Source organism: Uloborus diversus, chromosome 9, assembly GCF_026930045.1.
Source record: "Uloborus diversus isolate 005 chromosome 9, Udiv.v.3.1, whole genome shotgun sequence".
NCBI lineage: Eukaryota > Metazoa > Arthropoda > Arachnida > Araneae > Uloboridae > Uloborus > Uloborus diversus.
In genome coordinates this window covers 101,070,671-101,097,474 of record NC_072739.1, presented here as the reverse complement: position 1 = coordinate 101,097,474, position 26,804 = coordinate 101,070,671, and the positions used below count along the sequence as shown (strand labels likewise).

Below are 26,804 nucleotides of genomic sequence, written 5' to 3'. Positions count from 1 at the left end.
AAAACCCCACCAAATTCATAACCTTATTTTAATCATACTACTGAGAAGCTCAACGAATGTAAATTAGTAACATTTCATGAATATACAAACGCAGAATGCACTTTTTTAATAAAGAAATAAACGTCAGAAAAGCAAATTTGCAGATTACTACTGACACCTGTTTCGACGTTAAAGGGAACGCCTTTTATCATTGCAAAAAGTAATGAGCTTATGGATGAAAAGACATCCGACAAAAGTTCAAAAAAAGATTTTTAATGTCTTGAAAATAATTCTTTTAAATAATCATGTACTAAAGAGAACATTAATTTTTTACACACAAACTCAAACAAATTTTTAAGCTGTTGAATAAAAGCAATCAAAAGCACTGAGCAACAAAAAAACAAAAACCTTCAAAATGCTTTTGACATAATACTTGCTGATTCTTATCTGAAATGACCCCCTGAATCCAAATATGATCACTGTTTGTCCCCTACACGTCCCACTTTTTGGAAATGGCAGCTAGACCTAGATAAAATTTAAAACTCTCTGCAAACTCAAATGAGTTCTTGAAAATTTTCTGCCAAAAAACACGATACTCCTCCTGAGTGTTATATTGCAATCAACAGAAAAAATGTAAAGTTGAGAGTGAGTAGAGTACTTCTAAGTGACTAGAAAGTTTTTCTAATTTTATTTACTCTTTTCTTAGTATTATTAATTGGGGACATCTCAAAATTGGAGATTAACATTTGTTGCTCATCAAAAAAAAAAGTAATATTTCAGAAATTTTTGTAAAAAATATGAAAATTTTCTGCAAATGGCATTTGCGTTTTCGTCTATATTTTCTGGTCTGATGGCAGCCCCTTGGTTTTTTCAGTTTTCGACAGTTTCATAGCTATGATTTTTATTTGGAGGGAAAGGGAGCATTATATTTGTCATTAATCAAAAGTAATTATTTGGAGCAAGTTAGGCAACTTATGGGGGTATTCCCCCTTAAATATTTTTAAAATCATCAAAAACGATCTTTCTTTTAAATTTCTCATTTTTTTCGGCATAAAACTAGAACATAGGACCACTGAAAAAAATTTCATGTTGTAAAAAGAAAAAATTAAAAAAATATTTGATGCATTGAGTTTTGCATAGTTTGTCTCATTGTAGTTCTTCAGTTAATGAGAATGCCCTCAGGCTAAATATTTATAACCTATAATTCGTACTAAAGTAGGAATTGATGGATATAAGTACATCCATTTTATTGCGAGTTTCATTGTTGGTAACGTCAGAGCATTACTTGATCAGTGATTTTGACTCTTATATATACAGTTGAACCTCGTTATCACGACACCTTTGGGGACTGTCAATAAAGTGTCGTCATAACCGGAATAGTTTTGAAAAATTCATAATTAAACATTAGTTAACCATAAAATTAGATTTAATGAAGAAATTAATACTGTTTATGTTTTAAATTAGATTTTAACTAATGTAAATTTGAATTATTGGTGAATGTAACAAAAGTTATTTAAAAAAACCCTTTACTTATTATTTTTTCTTTTTTTTTTTCCAATTCTACAATACTTTCCAATAAAATGTTTGATAAATTTTTGAATAACATTTGTCACACTCTTGCTTCCACGAAATTAAGAGCAAGAAAGAAACCAATTCAAAACTCTTCACTTTTGTCCACAATTTGTTTAGATTTCACGGCTAAGCCCCACCTTTCGAAGGCGAAAAAACCCTTTCTAATCCTTTTTTCCACTTTAAGAGCTGTGTGTCCCTTTTCATTCTAATGAGGAGCCCCTCAATTCTTTTTCTCTCATGGGAGAAGCTTGTGGTGACCACCTATAGCTTAAAGTAGCTATGGTCTTTGTCTTTTCTTGCTGTTTCCCTCGTCCAGTGTTGCAATCCACCCGATTTGAATTCCTTTCTATTATCCCTCTTGTCAAAATCTGAAACCTATACCTTTCAGAACTTATCTACTCCCCTCAACCGTTCTCGAGTTGTCATGCCTAGTCAATTCTCTTGTCTGAGTCCAAAGTTCCTGCAGCAAACATTTCCAGATGTCTTCATTATTTTACTGAAAATTTTTCAATTACAAAGAAATATTTGATCCAGTCAGCGCAGCTCAAAGCGTCGTCGTAACCAGAGTTGCCCGAAAAAACTGTCGTAAAATCCGGAGCCACTTAACATTAAAATTATATGATGGCATAAGTTCGGAACTTTGAGAAAGTGACTTGAAATCTGGGTGTCGCGATAACGAGGTTTGACTGTATCATACAAAGAAACTTTGGAGTTCATCACAAATGATTTTTATGGGCCCCCTCCATATTTTTTACCCCTACATCCGTATATATGTCCTCCCCCCTTCATTTAAAATATCTCATGCCTCCTTCAGCCTTGGGCCCAGGCCAACAGATGTCCTTCCCCCCCCCCCCCTGTATGTGAGGATGCTTTTCAAAACTTGATGTGCTAGTTGTGAATATTGTCTGATTCATCTCAAAACCATAATCTTGATTCTAGATTGCATGGTATGACATTTTTGTACTTTTAATTCTCATGACATGAAACCTTAGTTTTTTGTAGTAATTGTTTTGTTTTGTGTTTGTAATCTTCTATAACCTCTATAACTTTTAAACTATATTTGTGCTCAATTGTTTTTTTTACAGACCAAAATTCAAAGAGAGAAAGAAGCTGCTCAATTTAGTGAATATGAAAAGCAAGAATATATAGTAAATACTTTTGTTTTGTCCATTTTCAATGGTTTGAAAAGTAATTAAATTGTAATTAACTATTAAATTTTTTTCACTTTGTTTTTTTTATGTTTTCAGTTCATTCTTTATAACTGATCTAGTTTGTTAAATTTTATATTTTATTAAAGAAAAAAAAAGCTGTTTTAATTTTCATGATGAAATTTTACTCAGTATGGTTTATGATGGTTTAATATTAAATGATTTATTTGGATTTGAAAAGTTATCTTTGTTGTACTTAGGCCTTTCAGTAAATATAAATAATTTAATATACAGAATTAAAATAATAATAATAACTTGATTTAAAAAGAAAAATGATTTCTTATGCTTTAGTTCTTCACAAAATTTTAAATTATTTTTATATGTCTATTAATTGAAATAATTTAAATTACAACCGTGAATGTTATAATGCTTTATTCTTCATTTTTATACTGCACAATTTATTCAGTTTGAGGTGGCAGTTCTAAATTTGTAGTAATGCATTGAAAGTTATATGAGGCAGTGAGAAGCAAAGGGATATAAGTGGCAAAATTAAAAATTTAGAGATAACCAGTACACATGGTAGGTGAACCTCTCTTCTGTCTTGGGGCAAGAGATGGTACTAGTAGCCCTGGTAGTTGCTGCTATACAGCATGATTTAGAAAAAAAATCAATGAAAGCCTACCAAGAAGCTAATCTTGAAGCACGTTTTACTCAAAACTTGAAAATATCCACTTGCATCCCTTTGCTTCCCACTGCCTCATATGTAAAAACTAGTCAGCCAAACATAGTCTATTGATATTTATTAATTACTTTTAATTGATTATTAAGTTATATCCCTGAGACTGATACTGTAAAACTAATTGATATCAGGATCAAGAAACAAATTAGTGTTGTAAATTGTCTTTTCTTGTCTTTCTGGAGTACACAAGCAAGTTTCTGTATGATTGAACATGATTAGCAGCACTGAAGAGTGATTCTGCATAATTATATTTTATGGCACATTGTCAGGTAGGACAGTGCCAATAGAATATAATTTCCGCTTAATTTCAATATAGAGTGGACCTCACCCAATAAGTTTAGCCATGTTTTTTTCATTTCCTTGTTGATAGAAATAGTATTTATTCTATTTGCCATACTTAAGATGTCACAATTTTTCTTCCCCAAATTATCTGGTACTGCTATACAGTGTGATTTAGAAAAACTTTTCAATAAAAGCCAAGGCTTAAACTTTAAAGATGTATTACTTCGAAACTTAAAGAAATCCACTTACGTCCCTTTGCTTCTTACTGCCTCATGTATGCTATTTTCATTTTTAGACTATTTTCCGCAATTATAAAGGAACATTTTTGTAGTTGACATCTAATTGTTGTGTTTAATTGTAGCTGATATAATCTTTCAGTGTTTAAAACATTATTTTAGAGTCAGCAATGCTTATTAATACTGAATGAAATACTTTTTTTTTGTTTTAGTTCCATTTGCAACAGGCAAAATTGAGATCAAAAATCAGAATTCAAAATGGACGTGGTATGTTTTTTTCTTCTTCTTTTGTATTATGCTACAAAGTAAACAGAATTCAAATTGAGATGAATTTTGTTTCTTACATAATTTACCTTTACATTTAGAAAATAATACATTTATCAAAAAAGAAAAAAATACTTTAATTGGTGGAATACATAATGTCAGTCACTTAATATAGCTAGGAAGGTTTTATAACATCTTTAGTTAAAATTTAAAGTTTTAAAACAAAATATTTGAGCTTAGATAAGTTACAAATAAGCAGATTTTTCTATGTATATTCCAGGGTTCGTACGCTCCTTCAAAACTCCTCCAATACTCCTTCATTCAGGAAACTTTCCTAAAGGGCCCTTCAAACTCCTTCATTTTGGTTTTAATTCCTCCAAAACTCCTTCATTTTTAGTTCAAGACTACATAATTTTTCTCTATGACAGTGACTTAAAATACTTCAATCGACAACTTAACATCGTCACTAGGGCAAAGGTATATTTATGATTTTGATGTAGTAATTTCGTATGTTTATTTTTTTTCATAAAGGTGTGATTTACAAATTGAGCATAGGAGTCATAAAAGTTGAAGGTGAAAATATTATTAAATGACTAAGACATTTCATAAGCGAAGTAAAACATGCTTAAATGGTGCTTGGCTACTTTTTCAAGTTTTATAACTATTGCCTTCCCCTCCACCACACTCTCAGCAGCAAAAGCCAGTTTGTCTAATTATTATTTAAATATTATAAATACATAAGTAGATGTACTATATTAAGCAATTGTGTTAAAGAAAACAATTGTTTAGTAAATCGCAGTTCTGACAATGTAAAAAGGATCATCCATGTTTGGTGTCATAACTTGAGCGGGAGCCGGGTTCATGAAATTGTGACAAGGGTAAGAGAAAGAGTGATAAAAAGTGACATCACACAGTTGTTACAACACTATGTTATGAGATGTGACGAGGAGTAGTAAGGTGAAGTGTGACATTTTGTGACAAAGAGGAAGGGGGTCAAATACGATGAATAAAAGTGCAACACCATTTAAGGACAGCCCATTAGTACTCCTTCAAAATCTCATTTTACTCCTTCAAAACTCCTCCAAAAATCCTTCATTTTATTTTTGAAATTGAGTATGAACCCTGATTCGAGCTTGCTTATAATCTTCTCAAAGGGACTGCGATATTAGCTCGTTATAATTTCCTACTTTTTAATCACTGTACAGTACCAAAGAAGTTGGTGACTTTTCCTTGAACTGTCTGAATGTCTTTTGTGACATTGTTTTTGAGAAATATGCATATACACACACATACGTAATTTTCAAATGTTTTTTTATTCCGCAAATAAAAAAAAAAAATGCTGTCATCTCTTGTTCTCAGGATTTATAATTTATCACTAACTTTGTTTGACTTTGGAATTAAAAAAAAAATTACCAAAAATAGGATAAGCTTAGCTGGAAGTCGATAGAAATTTTATGAATCACAAAAGTATTGCTCTTTTTAAGCGAGGTTTACTCGTTAAAAGCGAGTTATGCTCCCATAGACTTCATTCTACCAACCAAGCATTTCTGATTTTATTTATTATTGAAGGACAATCCGTTTTCTTTTGACAAACTTTTTTTGACAGTTCATCAAATTCAAAATCTTTACAGAAGAGTTGATCAGAACATTATTTCTATTATAGACCAAATGTAAAGTGCATTAGTTATCTTTAAAATGTATAGGGTAGACCAATCAGCATTTTCTACTATGGTTCTTGAAAAATTGGAATTAAGCATTTTAAAAAACTTTTTGAGGTAAAAATAAAAGTTTTCAATGTAGAATTAGATGATATTAGTTACAAGTATTAGTAAGCAAAGATTGACCTCTAGTCAATCGTGCTAACTTGCCTCAATTGCTCGGTAAGTTAACCTGCACTTTTATTTAATATTCTGCTAAAAGTAAAAGAAATGGACAAACCTTGATCAAAACTATTATTTTGTTTGTAAAAAAAAAAAAAAACCCTATCCTAAATAAATAAAAAAAAATCATTAAAATCATTTGTACACCATTCACGGGGCCAACTAAAGTTTTTGAACACTCTACACGAAATTTTTTTTTTTGCACCCCTTCCCAAGATTATTTTATATGGAGAAGCAGTAAAATATCTTGATACTTACGTATTAACATATCTGTACTAAATTTGGTGGTACCTTATATTACAAAAATAGAAGTGACATAGTATTGCGATAACTAAACATGATAATATAAGATTTTGTCAAACTTTGCCCGTTGAAAAAGCCAGTAATATCAAAATAATTAATGGTATAACTTTAAAAAGCATTGTAAATATAGAACCAATATGTAGTGGTTTTTGGGATTTGCGAAAGATATTAAATTTTTACAGGGATTTTCCTTGATTTAATCTTTACATCTTGATATAGTGCGAGTCCAAAATCAAAATGGCACCTACAGATTTGGTGCACCCCAGATGGTGAATTGGGCCCGTGCCCATGCCTTAATCTGGCTCTGACACAATTCTTTGAGGTTGTCATGTTATTAAAATGCAAATTGATGTAAATAAAGTAATCAGAAAGACTATTTCTAGAATAATTATAAGGTATCAAGTTAGACATTGAATTAAGGGGGGAAACCAGTTTAGACCGGTCAACAAATCCATAAAAATGTCATAAAATTTTAGTAAAACTATTCAAGATTATGTTTCCAAAATTTCAGTGAAAAATTCTGATTTGTTCTGATGCTGTGAGCTCTGAAAGTGACTGTGGAGAGTCAAAAATGTTTACAGCATTTTTTTTTCAGATGCATTTTCATTTTTCTCGAAACAGTGGCCATTCCAGCTCAAAGAGTGTTTGACCAATTGTTCTGAAAATTCGTTTGAATATTCTTTATTCAATTATACTCTATATGAACCTAACTCTTTGATGGTATTATTAATTAAAATATTTTTTTTTAATGCAAGAAATGTGAAAAAAATGGTAGAAAAACATAACATTGTAATTAAACACCTCAAAAACCTACAATTTTCAACCTTTTTGACCACAATTAGGTTCATATTCTAGGGAAGTATGTTATTTACGAAAAGAAAGATTGTAATAGTTAAAGACAAAAATTGTGGCTTCGGTCATGCCCATCAGCAACAAGCTCTGATGGCGACCGCCCATGGACAAGAGCTTCTAACTCCACTAATTCTGGTGGAAATGACTTCAAAAAGTTATAAGGTGTACTTCAAAAGATGAATAAAATATCCTTCAAGTTTAAAGAAAGTCTGATTATTTCTTTCCTGTTAAAAAAATCCTGAAAAACACTAAAATTTTGGCCTCCTAAACTAGTTTTCGCCCTTAACTTCCTTCTGCATTATTTTCATCGTTGCAAAAAAATGAAAATGTGGTGCTCCATATTGACCTGTCGGTCCAACTAGCCTGTATTGCCATTTTTTCTTTTGATGATTGTAAGAAATTATTTTCAAAGCACTTCAATAAACAGACAGATTTAATAATAACTAGGAACAATATTATATTTCTGAATATTATTTGTAAAAATGAAAATTGGAATTTTTTAGTAAGTAAAAAACAAATCTTTGTGAAAGATGAAATTTACTCAACTTAGCAAAAATTAGAAAATTCTAACTGGTACTTGTTTGAGCTTTTCTTTTTGAATCATATTTTTTTTTAAACAGGGAGATGAAGTGGCCACACTTTGCTAGATGTGCATCACAATCCAATACATATTAAAAAAAAAAAAATAAAAAAATCTGGATTAGGCTAACAGGCCCTTTATGACCTAGTATCCCCAGTTTTGATATTGCTTTTATTTTGCTGTGTTTTTTTCTCCTTAAAACCAAAATAATTCTTTCCACCTACTTTTTTTTTTGCATTGAAAAGTTTTACTTTGTGTAATAAAGTAAAGTGGTTCAATGGTTTTTATCAAAAATGTATTTAAAACATTTCAATTACCAGCAAGAAATGTGTCTGTTAGTATAAATATACATACAGTTGGCTCTCTGTTTAACGACGCTCTATTTAACTATTTTCTCCATTTAAAGACAACTTTTCACGGTCCTGGATGCTCCATTGTAGTTTTAAAAGCATTCTACTTAAGGACAATATTTTGTGGTCCCTTGAAAGTCGTTCAACAGAGAGTCGACTATATTGCTTTTAGTGTGTTATGGTCCATCATTCTATGGCTTGATTTTTGCTTGTGTAGGTTACTATATAGTTTATTTGTGAATATTTAAAGTGACTTCAAAGACATTCCTTAGCAAAAATTTTCATGCTTTTTTTTTTTTTGCACGTAATTTTCCAAGCTTCTAAGAAGGCGAAAAAAGTTTTTTCCTCAGAAACTTTTTCATGGTTCGCTTGTCTGTGTTAAACTTTTTCATCCTTTAAATTTTCTTCACTATATTTTGAATTACATTTTCATATTTTGCTTATGTATTTTTATTTTTGCTCTTAGCTAAACCAATTGATCTTCTGGCTCGCTATTGTAGTTCTGAAGAAGAAGATTGTTCTGTCGAGTTTTTGTGTCATGAGCCCTACACATATTTAAATGTAAGTTTTAAATACTTTTTGAATGCTCCCTTCTTTTTAAACATACACTGGTTTTCATGTGGAGATAACTTTTATCAGTAGTAATTTAAACGAGATAAATTTGATGAACTTAGTGAGTGAATTGGTCAGGAAATTTTATATTACAGTTCCTGTAGCCACTCTGTAATTACTTCCTCTAGATTGACTTATTTCAGTAAAAATATATAAAATGCAATGTTCAATTTTTATGGATTGTTTATTATTTATAAGACAAGAAAAAATAAAAGAGCAAATACTTTATGAAAACTTTTCAAGAGCAATATGTGAAGCAATTTTACATACAACAGGGTTCATACGGGTCATGGAAATCCTGAAAAGTAATGGGAAAAAGTAAACAAATTTCAGACCTGGAAAAGTCATTGAAAATTAATATTTTCATTAAAAGTCATGGAAATTTATTTTAAGTGATGGAAAAGTGTCTTGGGCAGTAAGAAAGTAACAATAGCTAAAAGAGCGCTAGAAATATTGAGTGATTTAGTAATATTGCATATAAATTGAACGATCTCAAAAACAAATCCGAGTTTTGGAATCCAATTTCATCTGCTTCTGTAACAGCCGCTCGCCTTTTTTTGTAATGTGATTTTACTACTGGGGCGTCACTAATTTTGAATTAACCATTATTTTCAGCACTTCTTACATTTTGTACGCTGTAGTAGTGGACTTGCATATTCTTGATTTTGTAAGGTCCCCTCAAAAAGTGTAATTCAATTGCATCCAAGTTTGTTTCAACTACTTGTAAAAAATTCATTATTAAATTTACCAGAGTTTACCTTAATAATGTTGAAGGCTTTAGAAAATGAAGACTTTAGTCACGCAATAGAACATAGAAATAGGGGAATTCTAATACCTTAAAACATTGGTGCCCAACATATGATCCCTTGTGGCCAGCTGAAATATCTGTTTTGGAAAAATGAATTTACTGAAAAACGTGGCTTGACTTTAATGAATGCATACGCTGTCAAGTTACATGGGTAATTAGATGCACTAATGACACCAAAGGACAATGTTTTTATAAAGTAAATTTGTTATTGGAAACTTAGTAATGACTCATTCAATTTTTGTCCCATTCATTACTATTCAGACCTATTTATTAAATATTTATTAGACATTTAAACATCAGTGTATTGCTTTCACTGTATTTTTATTTTGCTTGAATTTATATGATAAAGACAAATAAGAATAATTTATTAGTTTCTGCAGCATGCACTCATATTTTTTCAGTCACTAGTAAGTGCTTCAATGAGGTAGTGGTACTGACGTAAGTTTTTCTAATGCCCATTTCCAGAAAAAAATTGTCAAGTTTTACATCAAATCGTACTATTCTCTTCATGTAACAAGGTCATGAAAAATGTTATGAAGTGCTGAAAAGGTCTTGGATCTAAATTGTGTATGAACCCTGATACAATAATCATAATTAGAAAGAAAGTGGCATTTCTTTTTTAAAGTTAATATCCAGACAGCTACATAAAATAAATGAATAAAAATTAATAATATTAAAAAAAGACTCACAGAATGCCTCTAACATTCATGTATCATCAAAAAAAGAAAGAAAAAAGTTTAATCTTTTAACTATAGTTGGGGCAAACCTAACCTGGCAGCATTGTGAAGGCTACGCACATCCTAATCACAGCATTATGACCACACTGCCAGGTTAGTTTTGCCCCAACTATAGTCACTTCTTTATTTATTTTTAATTGACACAAATTAATCATTTATTAATTAATACTTTGAACTTCTTAGGGATTAAAAATTGAAGATCTGGAAAATTTGCTGGAAGACATAAAGATCTACATGGAGATGGAAAATGAAAACAAATTGGAATTTTGGAAAGACATTCAAATTATAGTTGAGGATGAAATTTCACGTGCACGAGATGAGGAAAAGAAAAATGTTGGAGGTAATTCTAAGTCTATTTAAATGAAGCAGATTTCATAAACAAATCTTCTTTATATTTTTAGTAAAAATACATTCATGTAGTTTAATAAGTTTGCTGTTAGTAAATTTTTAAACAACTGTATGGCAAACTAATAAATTTGCAAATTATGAAATCGATTGGTAATTATCCATGGGCCAAAGCGATTAATTGTATTATCAAATCTAACAGAAACAGAATTAAGGTTATTTACTGTTTGGAAAAAAAAAGACATTTTATATGAATATAAGCTGCATAAATTCGTTGAACTATTCTGGATTTTTTAAAATAAGAGTCAAAGTTTTGTCAGGTATATCTTAGGCTGTTTCTCATGGCAACCTAACATGTGTATAAATAACAGAATCAGATTGCATAAATTATGCAAATTACCTATTTTTACCCCTGTTAAAAGTGAGTTTGCGTTGAAAAATTAAATTTTGACTCTTAGATTTCGAAACACAAGAGCTGAAATCAATGCCTAAAGCTTTGGATAACAATACTCTTCCTTCTGGATTCATCATGAGCTTGACACACTGACGACTGATTGGATTTTGATTGCATTTATGCAAAAAAGAGTCAGATACTGTACAATGGATTAATTCGTAGACATTTAATTCTTTAAAAGTAGGCAATTTTGTTTTAATGAAATGTTATTTTCCATATGAACATGCAACAGAATTTTTTGACTTAATATTTACCATGTGCTATCAGGCATAATTATTATTAATACTTTAAGAAATGTTTTAAAGACACTTATTGTTTGTTCAAAATAGTTCATTTATAATGTTCATTTTGACACCTAGGAAACTTATCTCAGTATCTGTGATTTAAATTCCTATGTCCAACACTGTTTTTACCTGTAATATGTTATTGCAAAACTGATACATATCTATCCATGCACGAGTTTGTTGTAATAAAATGATTAAGTTAATAATAAAATGATTTATTGACTCCTAATTTTGAAAATTTACTGAAATTTGTCTAGATCGAAGAGAGAGTATCAACTCTGCTGTTGGATGTGAAATTGTCGCAATATTCAAAGGAAAAACCCCAAAGCAATTACAAGCTATGTATAAGCAAATTGAAAAGAAGCTGTCGAGTGCCGATGAGACGCTTGATGTGGCTTACTGGGAAACTCTCCTCTCTCGCCTGAATGCATATATGGCAAGAGCCAGGCTCCGTGAGAAGCACGAAGAAAATCTGAAGCAGAAGTTGTTTAAGTTGAAAGAAGAGCAAGGTGTGACGGCAAAAGATCCTCCCTTATTTCCTTGTGTGTCTGGTAATACAATAAACACTCCAACTGATGTTGCTTCAACATCGACAGCTGAAAAAAGTATCGCTTCAGATGTTGTTGAGACACCCTCTGCAAAAGAGAGAAGTGATCCAGAAGATGGGCCATTTACGCTTAAGTCAGAAAAAGGCGCTTCTACTAGTGGAGAAAGTCGCCCGTAAGCTAATTTTTCATATTATACAGGGGTGTAATAGTTGCTAAAAGGTTAAATTTTCATATTTATGGAGATAACTGCTGTTACTTATAAAAAATTTTAATGTTTTCAGGTCTGATTGCAGTAATCCACTTGTTAAATGTTCATATTTACAGGGGTGATTACTTTTACCCACTAGCTAAGTTTTCATATTTAGATGGGAGATTGCATTTGCTCTTAAGCTGAATTTTCATCTTTACAGGAGTTATTTTAGTGATTATTTCGAGACAAGCTCAAGTTTCATATTTTCTTTGGGTGATTGTACTTTGGCTGCATACTAGACTTCTGTGTGCGTTTTTTTTTTTTTTTTTTGAGCAATCACGATTGCTTATTGCTTTCATTTGACTGTTTTTGGCGTGCTATCATTTTATTTTCCCACTTCCACCCTCCGCACCATCACCGTCGACCGGCTCCTCACGATGCTGCTCATATAGCGAAAGCCGTCTCCAGGTTGCATCCATGTCCTACACACATGCGCATACATACACAACTATACGGACACATACACACACAAAAACACACACAAACACATACACACACAAAAACACACACAAACACATACACACACAAAAACACACACAAACACATACACACACAAACACCTACACACACAACTACCCACACATTCATGCCTGCACACAGATACACATACCCCCCCACACACACATAAACATACCCCTACACACAAACACACATACACATACCCCTACCCACATACAACACACACTCGTGATTGCCAAAATCATAATTTGAATTCAAGATGTCAAAATTCAAATTAATGTTTTTTTTTGTACATACAAGAGACATTGATTATAAAAAGTACAAAAGTCCTGCACCAATGATTCATGTTAAAATCTTCACAGAGGCATGGATGTTATTGAACGGCATAACACTTCTACTAAATTTTGCCGAAGCTGTTTTCAATCAACTTAAAACTGTAGGTTCCCCAGCAGTTTTCAGGAGCATGTAGTGCTCGACTTGTTTAGCTAATAGGTGCGTAAGAAAGTTAATCCTTGACCTGCAACGAAAAGTACCAAGACGTATTGATTCCTTTGTGTTTCAAAACTAGTACTCTTTTTTTTCTAACAAACTACCAAAAATTTTCAAATGAAATTGTTGGTGTGTCTGGCAATTCTGAATTTTTTGCTTCTGCTTTTTTTTTTTAAACTTGTGATGGAATAACACCTTTTTCTCACAAAAGTATTGTTCCCTCACAATCTAAAATTATGCCAAAATATTTAATACAGGGATCGCGCTAAGGATTTCGAATCGTTCGCCAGGAAAATTGCCAAATTTTTGAAGTGTTAGCCAAATTTTAAGTTTTAGTCAAAGACTAACTTTTACTCATTTTAAATGTATTTTTGTCTGCAAAAATATTTAATCAGAAAGTGAAGTTAACTTAATTTTTGACAATTTTTTGAGGATAAGGGCAGGGGTATATCCAGGAATTTTTGTTCGTTTTAAGGAATTTGGTGAGAAAAAAAATGTAAATTAAGTAGTTTTTCCAAATCATATGTAATTTTTCAAAGGAAAAAATGACTAAAAACAACTTCAAGTGATATTTAATATTCTTCAATAAATTTAAGAGTAGAAATAAAAGCTTTTAACGAAGTAAAGACTGCATTCCTATCTTACTCCGATGTTTCAGACATCGAACACAATGAAACAAAAGCGCCATTCGACAAGGCATCCGCCAACACTTTCGGTACTCAGTAGCCAAGCTGCACACTCGATATCCAATCAGCGAGAGGCGCAAGTACAGTGACACAAAGAGGCGATAGGCAAACGTCATCCTTCCTCCGATCCGATGGACGGTAACGCTCCGATCCGATGCTAACGCGCACCTCAATCTGCTCGGAGTGTTCCGAGGATAAAACAACTTTCAGTGATTGCTAGTCTGGGAGTTTTGTGAAAGGTTCGTTTAGGGGTGGGAATTTTGTGACGGGTCCGTTTTTAGGGTTCCAAATTTTATGAACGGACTTTATTTTTATCTAGATTGACTTCTGAAGGGAGATTTTTTTTCCTCTGTGTATATTTTAGATTTAGAGAATTTTCTGTTTGCCAATAAATTCGCCAAATTCGAATTTTGTTCGCCGATTTTACGATTTTATCGTACAGTAAAACCTGTAAAGTTGACCACCTTTGTAAGTTGACCACCTGTCTATGTTGACCGCTTTTGTCAGGAACGGAATTAGTCATATCTTATATAATGAAGGAAAACCTCTGTAACTTGACCACCTCTCTATCTCGACCACCTGTCTATCTTGACCACTAATAAACACCAAATTTGGTTTCGAGTATTGTAAAAAACCCTTTGTAAGTTGGTTTATTTTTTAAAATTTTATTTAGTAGTTTTTTTTTATTATTATTTTTTTATAGCTTCCCAAGAATATTTTTGGTACCAGACCAGCATTTTACCAACTAAATGAAACAGCAGCATAACTAAACCTCCTCTTGTGTTTGAGTAGATCATCATGGGGTTTTAAGTGTATATGAGAAAAAAATAAAGCGAAATATTTGTAATTTTTGATTAGCTATGAATTTTTAGGAACTATTAATATCAAATGAGTAACTTTTCATAAACAATAAGACTTTTTTTTTTTTGATCAGTTTACTGAAATTTTAAATTTGCATGACACATTATATGTCATTCTGGGAAAATAATCCCAAAAAATATTTGAATAACATTTTAAATTATTGTTTAAATTATTGTATCAAATCAAAGCAATGCTAAACAATGAAAGTGAGTTGAACAGAAAGAATAAGTGTCAATTAGCCAAACAATGAATACATGGTGCAAGAAATGACAAAAAAAAAAAAAAAAAATCATCATTACCCCCTTTATAAGTTGACCACCAAAGTACTGCACCGCAAGTGGTCAACTTACACAGGTTTCACTGTATTTGGCGCATTGGCCAATGCTTAACGCGGTCCCTGTAATAAACGAGCATTTGCAAATCATTTCTCTAGTGTATTTTACTCATTGATTTAAATAATTAATTACATTCCCAGGCATGTATAGTTTAATTTGCTAAAGTTTATTTTTTTCTTGATTGCTTTTTTGAACCGCCAGTCACTCTAATATTTTTAATTTTCCTATTAAAATAAAGTTTTTAATGTTCTTTAACTGCAAACGACACATTATAAAGCTAATGTGAAGAAACTGTTTTGTTTATTAAAAAATTAAATATATTCTTGTAGAAGCAGATGCACAGTAAAATATTGGGCTTTGTTATTAAAAGTTGTAGCTTGCATTAACTAGTAATTATTTTGCAATTAACTCTGAATTGTACTTTAAATTTGATTGCAGTGGTATACATAGATTTTTCCAAATGCCCTTTTCATTATTCTATGCTTGGGTGGGGGGGGGGGGGGGGTTAAAAATTTAATTGCACTCCCAGAAGTTCAAAACACATTGCTCAGTGCAAAAAGTTGCATATGTTTGTGTGTGTATATAGGGGCAGAGAGAGAGAGTGGTTATTAGAAGAGAAAAAAAACCTTCCTTTTTCCTGTGTTTGTGTTTTTTCTGTTCCTTCTGGGCCAAAGCTAATGTATTGGGCCATTGCAGCGTTACGTGTGTGCCTTTTTGACACCATTTCTTTGTAAAAAACAATAAAAACCAATGTGATATTTTAAAAACCAATGTGATATTTTAAAAAGATTTCTGAATAGTTTCTATTGGAGTAACAGAACATGTGTAAGCGTCTTTAGGTGGCAGTTTTTTTATAGGATTATTCTAAATTTTTTTTATGACATTGTAAATGCATTGTTACGTGTATGACTCGGAAAATTTTAAAATAATCTGTACCTCATTATTTTGTTATTTCCTGCAATTTCAAAAGGTAAATGAACAGTATTTTTTGTGCATGTGTCTAAGTATACCAAGTCAGGCTTCCATAAATATTTTTTTTCTGAAGCTCGTACTATAGCAATAAAAAATATTTTATTAGCGTTAGGTGTGTGACCGCATGCAGCAGTTAAGGGGGATTTCCTAATAAAGATGCACAGTTTACATCAAATCTTTGCCAAATTGTGCACAGAGGTCCTTTGGTGCTCAGGAATTCACATGGAGATTTTTGTCCCCTATGGGGGCTTTGACCCCAACCCCCCGGGGGAGGGGGGTTCCTTATTCAAATTTAGTCTAAAGCTGATGTTTGCCAAATTTGGCACAGAGGTCCTTTGATGCCTAAGAATTCACATAGGGTATTTTCACCCCCCCCTATGGGGGATCGGCCCCACTTAAGGTTGTTTTACCGGTCGATCCATGAAACGGGATAGTTAGGCCTAGTATTAACAATAACATTTTTTAAATTTAAAATAAACCCTATGACATCTGAATTTAAATTTTGAGGCATAAAATTGCTCTATTCTGCACATTGAATGGAGATTTCACACTATTTTTTTCTTTTATTTAAGCCTGGTTGTTGAAAATACGTCACTTGACCCAACTTTTATTTTTGAGATAGACCATGCAATGCCGGGGAAGGCAGCCAGTAAATACTTAAACTGAAAGTAGATATATTTACAAAATAAAAAATGAAGATGAAGTTAAATTTTATTTGTAAATGAATTAAATAGTAATGACAAGCTTATAACCTATCATGAACTTCTAATACTTACTTATGCAGTTTAAAACTATTTGGAATATTTTAAATCATCTGTAGAATTTATTCACTTCTCTTCTCAAATACCAAAAATTATCAAAATATATTAATGCAAATATTTGGTTTAAATTGCTGTTTGGGTATGAAATAAACAATTCTTATCTATTTATTCATTTCTTATTTTATTATTAATATTATTATTATTTTTTTATCACTCATTGAGTCTTGGTTTCAGTGCCAGCACACAATATTTTTAGTTGAATTACGTAAAGTACTTTTTTTCCTAAAAATAGTATGTAAAAATGGTTTTATATTGAAAACAATTCAGGAGCGTTATGTGTGTGACTTCTTTCAAAAGCCACGTTACAAATTTTCTGCCAAATGTTTGAAAATGAAAGTCAGGTTACAGGTATTATAAATCAAGTTAATTTATGATATGACATGAGATATTTTTCATCTAATCTCCTAATTTGACCTTATAGGAAAGCTTTTGTTCCTTTTGCATTACGTGTGTGACCAATAAAAAGTGACTTGCATGTTTTGGAGGGTTAAAATCTTATCAAAAGTCTTCATTAAAAAAATTGCGACAAAATTATAGTAAAGCATCTGTGTTCATGATATTTGATAGTTTCCCCTCCACCCCAAAAATGAATGATTAAGAAAAAAAAGGGCTCTTACATTTGTTTAAACAATGCAGTTTTTTTTAAAAAAAGTTTCATATAAATGTTATCAAATAAGGCAAAAATTTGATATAAAAATATTTTAAACTCAAAATTGATGCTAGAATTAAAAGGTATAGATAATTTTTATGTCAAAAAATAAGGGTTGTTTCTATGTTATGTGAAAAAAATGTTTTGGTGGGTCAGGACCACTTTTCGTGGAATTGCCCTATTACTGCTTGTTTAAGAAAGGGTTATTTAAGAATACAATAGAAAAATTTGGTGAACATTTTTTAATTCATACTTTTGATGACAGAAGTACCCAAAATATAAAATTTTAGCTTGTATAATTAATAAAAGACATCTGCAATATTAATATCTTTTCAATTATCATTTTGTAGGCTGAAAGCATCTAATGAAGAAGTGTATGATTCAGGCAGGTATAGTCCAACATTAATTCCATTTGAAAAGTTAGAACCGGGAGTTATTGTGATTGATGAAGTAGAAGATGCACAACGCATTGAATTCAGGCAAAATAGAGTATTTTCAAGTAGCAGTGATGTATGTTGATTTGAAACTTTTATTTTAAATTATATTTCGAGTTCATGTGCTTATTCTTTTTATCTAAAAAACAGTAACAAAGAAAGAGCTAAAATAATTACTGAAATCTTTAATTACAAAAGCATTCAATATTTAAAAACTAATATATGAAGCAGCGAGAAGCAACATTTTTAAGTATTAATTGAAACACGTTTAAAGTTCTGGTCCTAGGTCGTTGAAAAGTTTTTCTAAATCATGCTGTGTAGCAATACCTACCAGGGCTCCTAGTACTATATCTTGCCCCAAGACAGAAGAGAGGTTCATTTACTATCCATACTGGTTATCTCCAAATTTTTAATTTTGACACGTGCATCCCTTTGCTTTTCACTGCCTCATATATACTTACAAGCTGTGTAAGAGTTATGGAAAGAGCAACATCTAGGCTCAAGCTATTGCTTTAGGCATAGGTGTAGCATGACCAAACATGGGGGGGGGGGGGGTGAGAGAGGCACTGAGAAAAGCTTTGCTAACTCCCTCCCCTGTTTTTCAGAAATGGGGCCACCAATTTCATTATAGTGATAAAAAGAAAAGCAGAAAAGAAATTTTCTCCATCTCAAGAACATTGAATAGAAATAAGTGAACAAATCCTTCTCAAGTTCAATTTTGTGCTTATTGTAGTACCAGTTTAAAATAATTTAAATTGCTACCACTTCTGAAATATGTGCAGCTGTTCTGGATAACATGTAGACCACTTATATATTTTGCAAGTTAAACATTGTTCCTTAAAAGTTAAAATAAACAAAATTTAAAGGAATGTGTTTTTATAATCAATTAAAATGCTTTGTTCATAGTTCAATGAGTGGTTACATTTCAAATGTAAATTTTTTTTTTCAGGATGCTTTAACCACTGAGGAAAAAGCTTTTGAAAAAATTGCACGGCAAGAAATGGGGCCAGATGAAGCTGTTTTCAGTGTTGAGCACCCAGTTCATCAAACATATCTATTGTCAGACAAGTACCGACCTCGAAAGCCTAGATATTTTAATCGTGTGCACACAGTAAGTGCCATTCAGTTTAGTTTAGTTGTTGCCATGTCAAACAAGTGTGTTATGAAATTCTCTATTTTTTTGTGCATATTTTTAAATCTTTGTTACAATCTGATGAATATTATGTAAAATTCATATGTTCTATGCTCAATGCTTTTAATGGCATTTGCATTTTCCCCCCTTCTACAGTTCTTTACTATTTTCTCTTCTAGAATGTTTTCACGATTTCTTGAAGCTTTTTTACTCCTTTTTTCATTGATTTGATTGGCTACTGTGACGCCATCATTAAATTTTTATAGTATAGCAAGTTTAGGGATGTTTTTCATGAAAAATAGGTGAATAGGTTCTAACTTTGACTATCAGTGGAGGTTTCACTTATAATTTTTTTCAAAGATTCAGTATGTTTACCAAATTTCTCTTTTGTGAATAACAATCTTTCCTTTTTCATTCTACACCACATTCCCCTATATGTACCTTTACACATTGTTTGACCTTTTAAAGGAGACCCTAAAGACAGCTTTGCTTTTTGATACAGACCAGGAGCGAAGCCCCTCCCCCCTCCCGAGTTATTGATTTGGAATGGGAGCTTAGTGGATTCTGTAACCATGATGCATTTAACATGCACCTGTCACCATTAGCGTACATGGAAGATCCTCGATGGGGATTCATTGAATCCACCACTTTCCAGTTATGAGTTCAATGCCTCACTGATCAAACCACCATGTCGAAAATGATTCCATACTAACATACCATGTTTTATGCATGTTTGTGAGTTTCCAAATGTTGTTGTTTTGGTATCTATTGAAACCAATATTCATGGAAGGAGGGGAGACATTGCCTTAAGAGGTTGGACTTTTAAATTGGACTATGCTTGGCTTAACCAGTAGGAGATTGCTCCACAAGTCATCTCCACTTCAACAACTTATACACAAATTTAAATTTGTCTAAAGGAGAGCAACAATTTTTTTTATCTGCTGTATCGGTGATTACCACTCAATGATCTAGACACATGACTTTTGGACGTACAGATTTAAGGAGCACATATCTGCCTGTACTTGGCTCATGGCCTTAGGCATCAAACTTGAAACCATCCAATCCCAAGTTCAACTTCCTAACCACCAAGCTTTCCACAGCCTCAAAGAATTTTCAAATATGTGATAAAAGAAACATTATTGTAAAGCTCAAATTTTAAACATGCTGCGTACACAATGTTTTGTGGTTGCAAAAAGTTAGTTTTAAAAATTAAAAAAATTATGATCTTCTGATAGTGAAAAGCAATGAGTTCTGCTCTGCATCAGATGGTAAATGTGAGCTTTAAATAACATAGGTTTTGTCATATATCACTCATGCAAAGATAAAAATATTTTACTTTTCATTTTCAAGCTTTTTCATGCTAGTTATATAACATTAAGATCCATTACTAAGACTAAGTAAATTAAACTAAGCAGCGTATTGCAAGAGGCAATTTTGTCCATGGGAACTTCAAGCAACTGTAAAGAAATATTTTTCTACCCAGTAGCAGTCTATAAGGGGTAGACTGTTGGAAATTTTTGAGTATCTCAAAAAAGTTAAAATGTTTGAAGATTGCTTACACAACGTTTTTCTAGTTTTTAGTCAGACTAAAGTAAGAACAAGTTAAAAATTGTTTCACATTCAAAGTTATCACGAGTTGACTGTATATATGTCAGGAAAGGGGGGGGGGGGAATGAAGAAGAAATATGTACAAAATTATACAATTCTTGGTGCGTAAAAAAAATTCTCATGTGATTTCTAGTTTTTTTATTTGTGCATTTAGTGCATTCTAAAGAAAATTTTTATGTAGTTCCTGTGGCATTTGAAACCTTTAACCTTGTTCATCATTTTAATAATTTTTTATTTCTGATACAGTTGCTTATTAGTATATGTTCCTGATTTCATCATTGATTTTATCCCAAGATAATTGTTCATGATTTTGAAATTTCACGTTGAATTTTTGTATGAATATCACCATAAACCGGAGATCACTGTATCCTAAGAAAAGTTTTATTCTCATAGTTACTTACAAATCGTTATGACCATCAGAGGAGAGCGCTTGGTACTTCACTGAGGAATAATAGATGTGATAACGATTGTATTCTTATGTCTTGATTAAAACTTGCACTTAAACTTTTGAATTATTTTTTATGAAAAAAGTTAAGGAAGTATTAGAGATAAGATTAAGTTGAAAACATTTAAAAATGTATTTGTTATAAATATTTTGTTTCTCGAATTTCTGGATGTTATGAATAAATGCTTTGCTTTCTTTTTTTTAGGGCTTTGAATGGAACAAATATAATCAGACTCATTATGACATGGACAACCCACCACCAAAGATCGTTCAAGGATACAAATTTAATGTAATTTTTATTTCTCATTATTTTTCATTTCTTTCTTAATTTTAGGTTTATAAATAGACTTTGTGCTAACCGTGAGGCTGGGCAAGGACTCCTTTTGTTTGAGTTGCTCAGAAATCGATATGGTTAAGATTGTTTTTTTATTTTTGATGTTTTCCCATTTTTGTGAAATGGTATACATTTATTAGTTAAAGTTTTTATTAATTACTTTTATGTTTTCTAGATCAAAGTTCGATACATTTCACTTGTAGTTATATTGCATTAAAAAAAATTTAAAAACATTAATTTTCTAAATTTTTGTTTTCTGGACCCAGGGACCTATGATTGCATTTTTCGAGAGAAGTGAATGGACTATCTAAATTACAAAAAGTTGGACGAAATGTTTTTCTTTTTTTGCTGAATTATGTAATCCAAGGAGCTAGAATAATAAGCATGTTTTTTTTCCGTATTTTTTTTTCTGTCTTAACAACTTGAAGGAGTCAAGTAAATGACAATATTAATTCAGATAAAGCAGTTGTGTACAACCTACAGCCTATGGGCCAGATTCAGACTGCAAAGCCAATCCATCTTGCCTGCTGTTATGAATCATAAAATACTAAATATATTCAGGAAGCTTCCTAAACAATAGATAGTCTGTATTCGCTATTATGAATTATCGTTGCAAATTTGAAGCCAAATGATTGGAAATTGGTTTTTAAAACACAGATTGGAACTCCATATTCATAAAATAAGCTTTTAGTAATGATAAAAACTTCTTGGTTTTTATAAATTTTTCTTTCTTTTTCTATGTTTTCCCATGTTATTTATAAAAATTTAAATATATTTTAATTTTCTTTTTCTGTTTTGTGAGATTCATCTTATAATAAGGTGCTGCCCTTGGGTAAAAAGAGGTTGTTCACTACTGAGATAAAACGTAGTATTAGCTTGATTCGTTGATGACACAAAGTAATTCTATATGTGAGATGTATTATCAGTGTATATAATTTTTTATTTTTCATTATTCCAATTAGTTTGCTAATTTTCAATATTTTTTATTTTAAAAACATGCAATAGTTACTCATTATTTAGTACTTGATTTAAAATTAAAGGATTTTAATTAATCCATTCGTATTACCATTGTTGTTTTTATTATTGACTTTGCTTAGATAGTTCAAAAATCTTAGATATAGATTATTAAATACAGGCAAAAAATTCAATTTCTCATAAAAGCATTTGTTTGATCTTACATGATTTAAAACATATGTAAATGTTTGATGTCACAGAACATCGATACCATTGAAATTTTAATATTGAACATTGATGTCTTTCATGGATGTCGCACCACTAATCCTTCCCAACTTGATATTTTCAAATTGGGGAGATTTTTTTCCAGTACTGAAAGTAAATTTTTTTCTGAAATACTTGTAGCAAGGAAAAACTTAATATGTAAACAATATATATATATATATATATATATATATATATATATATGTGTGTGTGTGTGTGTGTTTATTTGCACTAAATTCTCTATGTCAAAAATATCACATAACATGTTCATCTGCTAGGGTATTTTAATTAAGATAAACCATCTGGCTCAATTTCCTATTTCACCATAAGAGACTTATGTCAACTAAAGGATGACTGTTCTTGTAGTTATTCTTATGATTGTAAAATTTTGCAGCTTATTTTTTGTCTGGTAAAGTATCACTTTGTGAAAAATATATTTCATTTGAAAAGAGATTCTTGTGTCATATCAGTCAGTATAAGTAGACTTTGGCTTAGAGCTGGGAAGCTAAGATTTATAAAATAAAGAAATAAACATTGATTATTAGTAATAATTGACACTTGCTAATGCCAAATTCTGTTATTTTTATGTTTTTGATTGTTGTCGAATTGTTGTTTTGTTAATTACATAAGTTTCCTCCAACTGTTTGATTTCTTTATATACTTGCAACTTAGACACGATCATTAATGCATATTTATTTATTTTTAGATATTCTATCCTGACTTGATTGATAAATCAAAAACTCCAGAGTACACACTTACTCCTTGTGATGACAACAAAGACTTTGCCATACTACGCTTTCATGCGGGGCCTCCCTATGAAGACATTGCTTTTAAAATTATCAATCGCGAAATGGAATATTCATATAAAAAAGGTTTTAGATGTCAGTTTCACAACAACATCTTTCAGTTATATTTCCACTTCAAGAGATATCGTTACCGAAGATAGTTTGTTCTTGATGCCTTGCTATTGCATATGTAAAAATGAAAATAAAACCGTTGTTAAGGACACAATCCGGCAAATAATAAATGTCAAGTTATGCAGTAGAAATTCTCACTTCTGAGTTAATGGAGACAGAGTGTCATCAGAGGAAGTTGAGGTATCAGGCATAAAGAAACGGCAATTCAAAAATGAGTAGGTAAACAGTATGTTATCAATGTCACTTAACAATTATTATACTATTTATTTTCTGATATGAAGCCTTAACTACATACACATAAAAAAGGAGATTGTTCCAAGCTTAACAACAAAACAAGTTTTAAACTAAACTTTCAGAATAAATAAAGGAATAAATAAGATGTGTAAAATACAGTAGTGTACCCTAGTGTATAAACGGTATTTAGTACAGTAAAAAGGTTTATGTTAAAATAACTTAAAATGAAGGGATTTATCATTATTTACATACAAAAATGATTCTTAGCTCAAGGTCACAAGGCTGTAATAGCGCAAGTAATTTTTATACTGTTATCAACTATCTCTTTTTATATATATGTTTTGTCAATCATATTTTCTTGTTTGCATTTTAAACATGGACTTTTATATGAAGATACTATCTCTTAAATGAAGGAAAACTTTTATATTACACTTTTAGTGTGAGAAATTTTGTGGTGGAAAATAGTTGTATGATTCTTATAACATTGTTGTAGATAGATGTACTGTCATTGCAATAAATTGTAACATATTTTGTTTTGTTATATGCTATTTCTTGTTTCCTTCTATAAAATAATTTTGTCAAAAAAAAAAAAATGTTTTGCCCCACCAAAACTTGCCAAAACAAAGAAATACATAATGTACTTTGATGAGTTCTTTCTTGTCTTGGGAGACATGGTGATGAATGACACAATGTTATTTTGTGCTATGTAAGTAAATAAAAAAATGAAAACTGCATATTTATACCAGGGTTTGCCACACTTTTTTGATCATCAATCTCTAAAAAGTTGCAGATTCTCTTATTGAACCCTTCCATGCTAAAAATAAGAAAAAATGTTGATTGTGAGGTATTTAAATTTGAAAAACGTGATGTATTTAAATTTGAGAAGGAGGGCGCTGGCAAAATTAGCAGCAATTGTTTCAAAATTTGTTAATTCCTTTCATCAATTTATTTTTTCACTATGTTAAAATAAGATTAACATAATTGGAGCCAAATTTCTCTCTATACAAACTTGAGAGTAATTGAAATAAACTAGCTGATGTGTGTGCCTCACATGACTTACTTTTACTCCAATTTAATGTCATTTTCCCATTATTGGTAATTTTAATGTGATTCTATAGTTTACTCTCTAAATATCACCAACAGTGGCCAAATTGAAACCAGATTAAAAAAAAAAATTGCCAAATTTATCGCCAAGTTGTAACACCACTTGAGTATACATCGAAATGAACAATGATTTTCCCCCAAAAAGGGGAAAAGACCCCTTTAGAAACACCCCAATGGAACCAAAAGGGGAAGTACACAACTAGACCCCACTAGGAGTCTACGTACCAAATTTCAACTTTCTAGGACCTACCGTTCTTGAGTTATTCGACATACATATGTACGTACAGACGTCACGAGAAAGCTCGTTGTAATTAACCCAGGAATCGTCAAAATGGATATTTCGCGTGTCTATACCTTATTAGGCACGTGTGGTCGAGTTGAAAAAAACTCAACTTTCATTCGGGGGTGAGCAAAATGGAAATTAATGTCGATCGGGGTAGAAGTAGTCCTATATATCCTATATTTTCAAAAAAAGCATCAAAAATGTCCTATATTTCCTATATTTTTGAAATTGTCCTATATTTCCTATATTCTTATAGTTTATTATAAAAAATTGTAGAAAATTACCATTGAAAAGCTGTTTTGTCACTTGATTCGCACTTTCTTTCACGACTTAACAATTCAAGACTGCTTAAAAACAAGATGCTTGTTTATTTAAAAAAATTTTTTTTTTTGGAATCTCTGCCAGCACCTGTCTCTAAATTTTGTAGAGTATTTTTGACAAAAATTTCAATTTGTTTTGAGAGAAAGCTTCAATGATCTATATTTTATGACACGCTCTCCAAACTATTGACGAAGCACTTTTGCCAATGAATTTTCACTAACAACAAAATGTGGGAAGATTCAGCCGCTATTAATGTTAAAAAAAAGTTCTATTTGAAATATTTAAATGTAGGTAATTATGCAAAAAAATAAATAAATAAATAAAGATAAATTAACCCTGCCTGGATTCAAAATTTGAACTTCTTACTAAAATCAGAATTTTGCATTATTTGAACACTATATTTTTAGCAGAATTTGTTATTGAAAAAAAAGGCTTTTTCAGAAATTTTAAAAAAGAAATAAAATTTTTACAGGATCCTTCCATTGATACGTCACCATCTTGTTAAAAATTTTGAGGAATGGGGATTGGATGTAAATTAATTCCTTTTGGAAAAATACTTCGTAATGACAAAAATTGATCAGCTTTTTAGATGCAAATACTTAGGTTTTTTAGTAGTGAAAGTCTTCAGCACCTTTCATAAGATGTAGCATCAGTTAAAAGAGGTTTTTCTCGCAAACAAAAAGATACTGACATAGGAAAAATCATCTTAAAACATTGACTCTATAATAAGAGTTTTAAGGTTAATTAAAGTACTGCAATTGGAAAAGCAATAAATTATGCATGCATTACCAAGGAAAGAGTTCAGTTTTATCATGATTTATCATAGTACTAAATACAAAATTCATAAAGATGTGGGAAATTCTTGTAGAGATGCATAACAATCAGCAATCAGAGGCAAAAAAAAAAAAAAAAAAAAGGTTCATGTACCTTCCAAAAAAAAAAAAAAAAAAAGTGAAACTTAGAGAAAAAATTGATTTTGCACAGTCTGATTAATGTAGGCAGTCAAGGCATAGAAAATGGCCTAAAACGTAAACACACACACACACACACACACACACATATATATATATATATATATATATATATATATATATATGTGTGTGTATAAATTTTTTTATTAAGCTATTCATTCAAGAACTCTGATTCTAAGTAAAAGTTATAACTTTTATTTGGGTTTTTTAACTGTATGCAGTATGATTAATTGAAATCATTGATAATAATTTATGCAAGAATATCTAGATTATATATACTATGTATTGTTTATTTTTTCAAATCAGTA

General features: G+C 31.0%; 1 protein-coding gene across 1 annotated transcript in view; it reads left to right on the top strand.

Moving 5' to 3' along the window:
- Positions 1-24,939, top strand: part of LOC129229993 (splicing factor Cactin-like) — a 40,416-nt gene extending 15,477 nt beyond the window's left edge. The window contains exons 6-14 of the mRNA XM_054864377.1: positions 2,637-2,699; positions 4,169-4,223; positions 8,652-8,746; positions 10,526-10,682; positions 11,683-12,145; positions 17,846-18,005; positions 18,879-19,040; positions 21,320-21,403; positions 23,373-24,939. Of these exons, the coding sequence (XP_054720352.1) occupies positions 2,637-2,699; positions 4,169-4,223; positions 8,652-8,746; positions 10,526-10,682; positions 11,683-12,145; positions 17,846-18,005; positions 18,879-19,040; positions 21,320-21,403; positions 23,373-23,612 (1,479 nt within the window). The 3' untranslated portion in view covers positions 23,613-24,939. The remainder of the gene's footprint in view (positions 1-2,636; positions 2,700-4,168; positions 4,224-8,651; positions 8,747-10,525; positions 10,683-11,682; positions 12,146-17,845; positions 18,006-18,878; positions 19,041-21,319; positions 21,404-23,372) is intronic.
- The last annotated feature ends 1,865 nt before the right edge of the window (positions 24,940-26,804 follow it).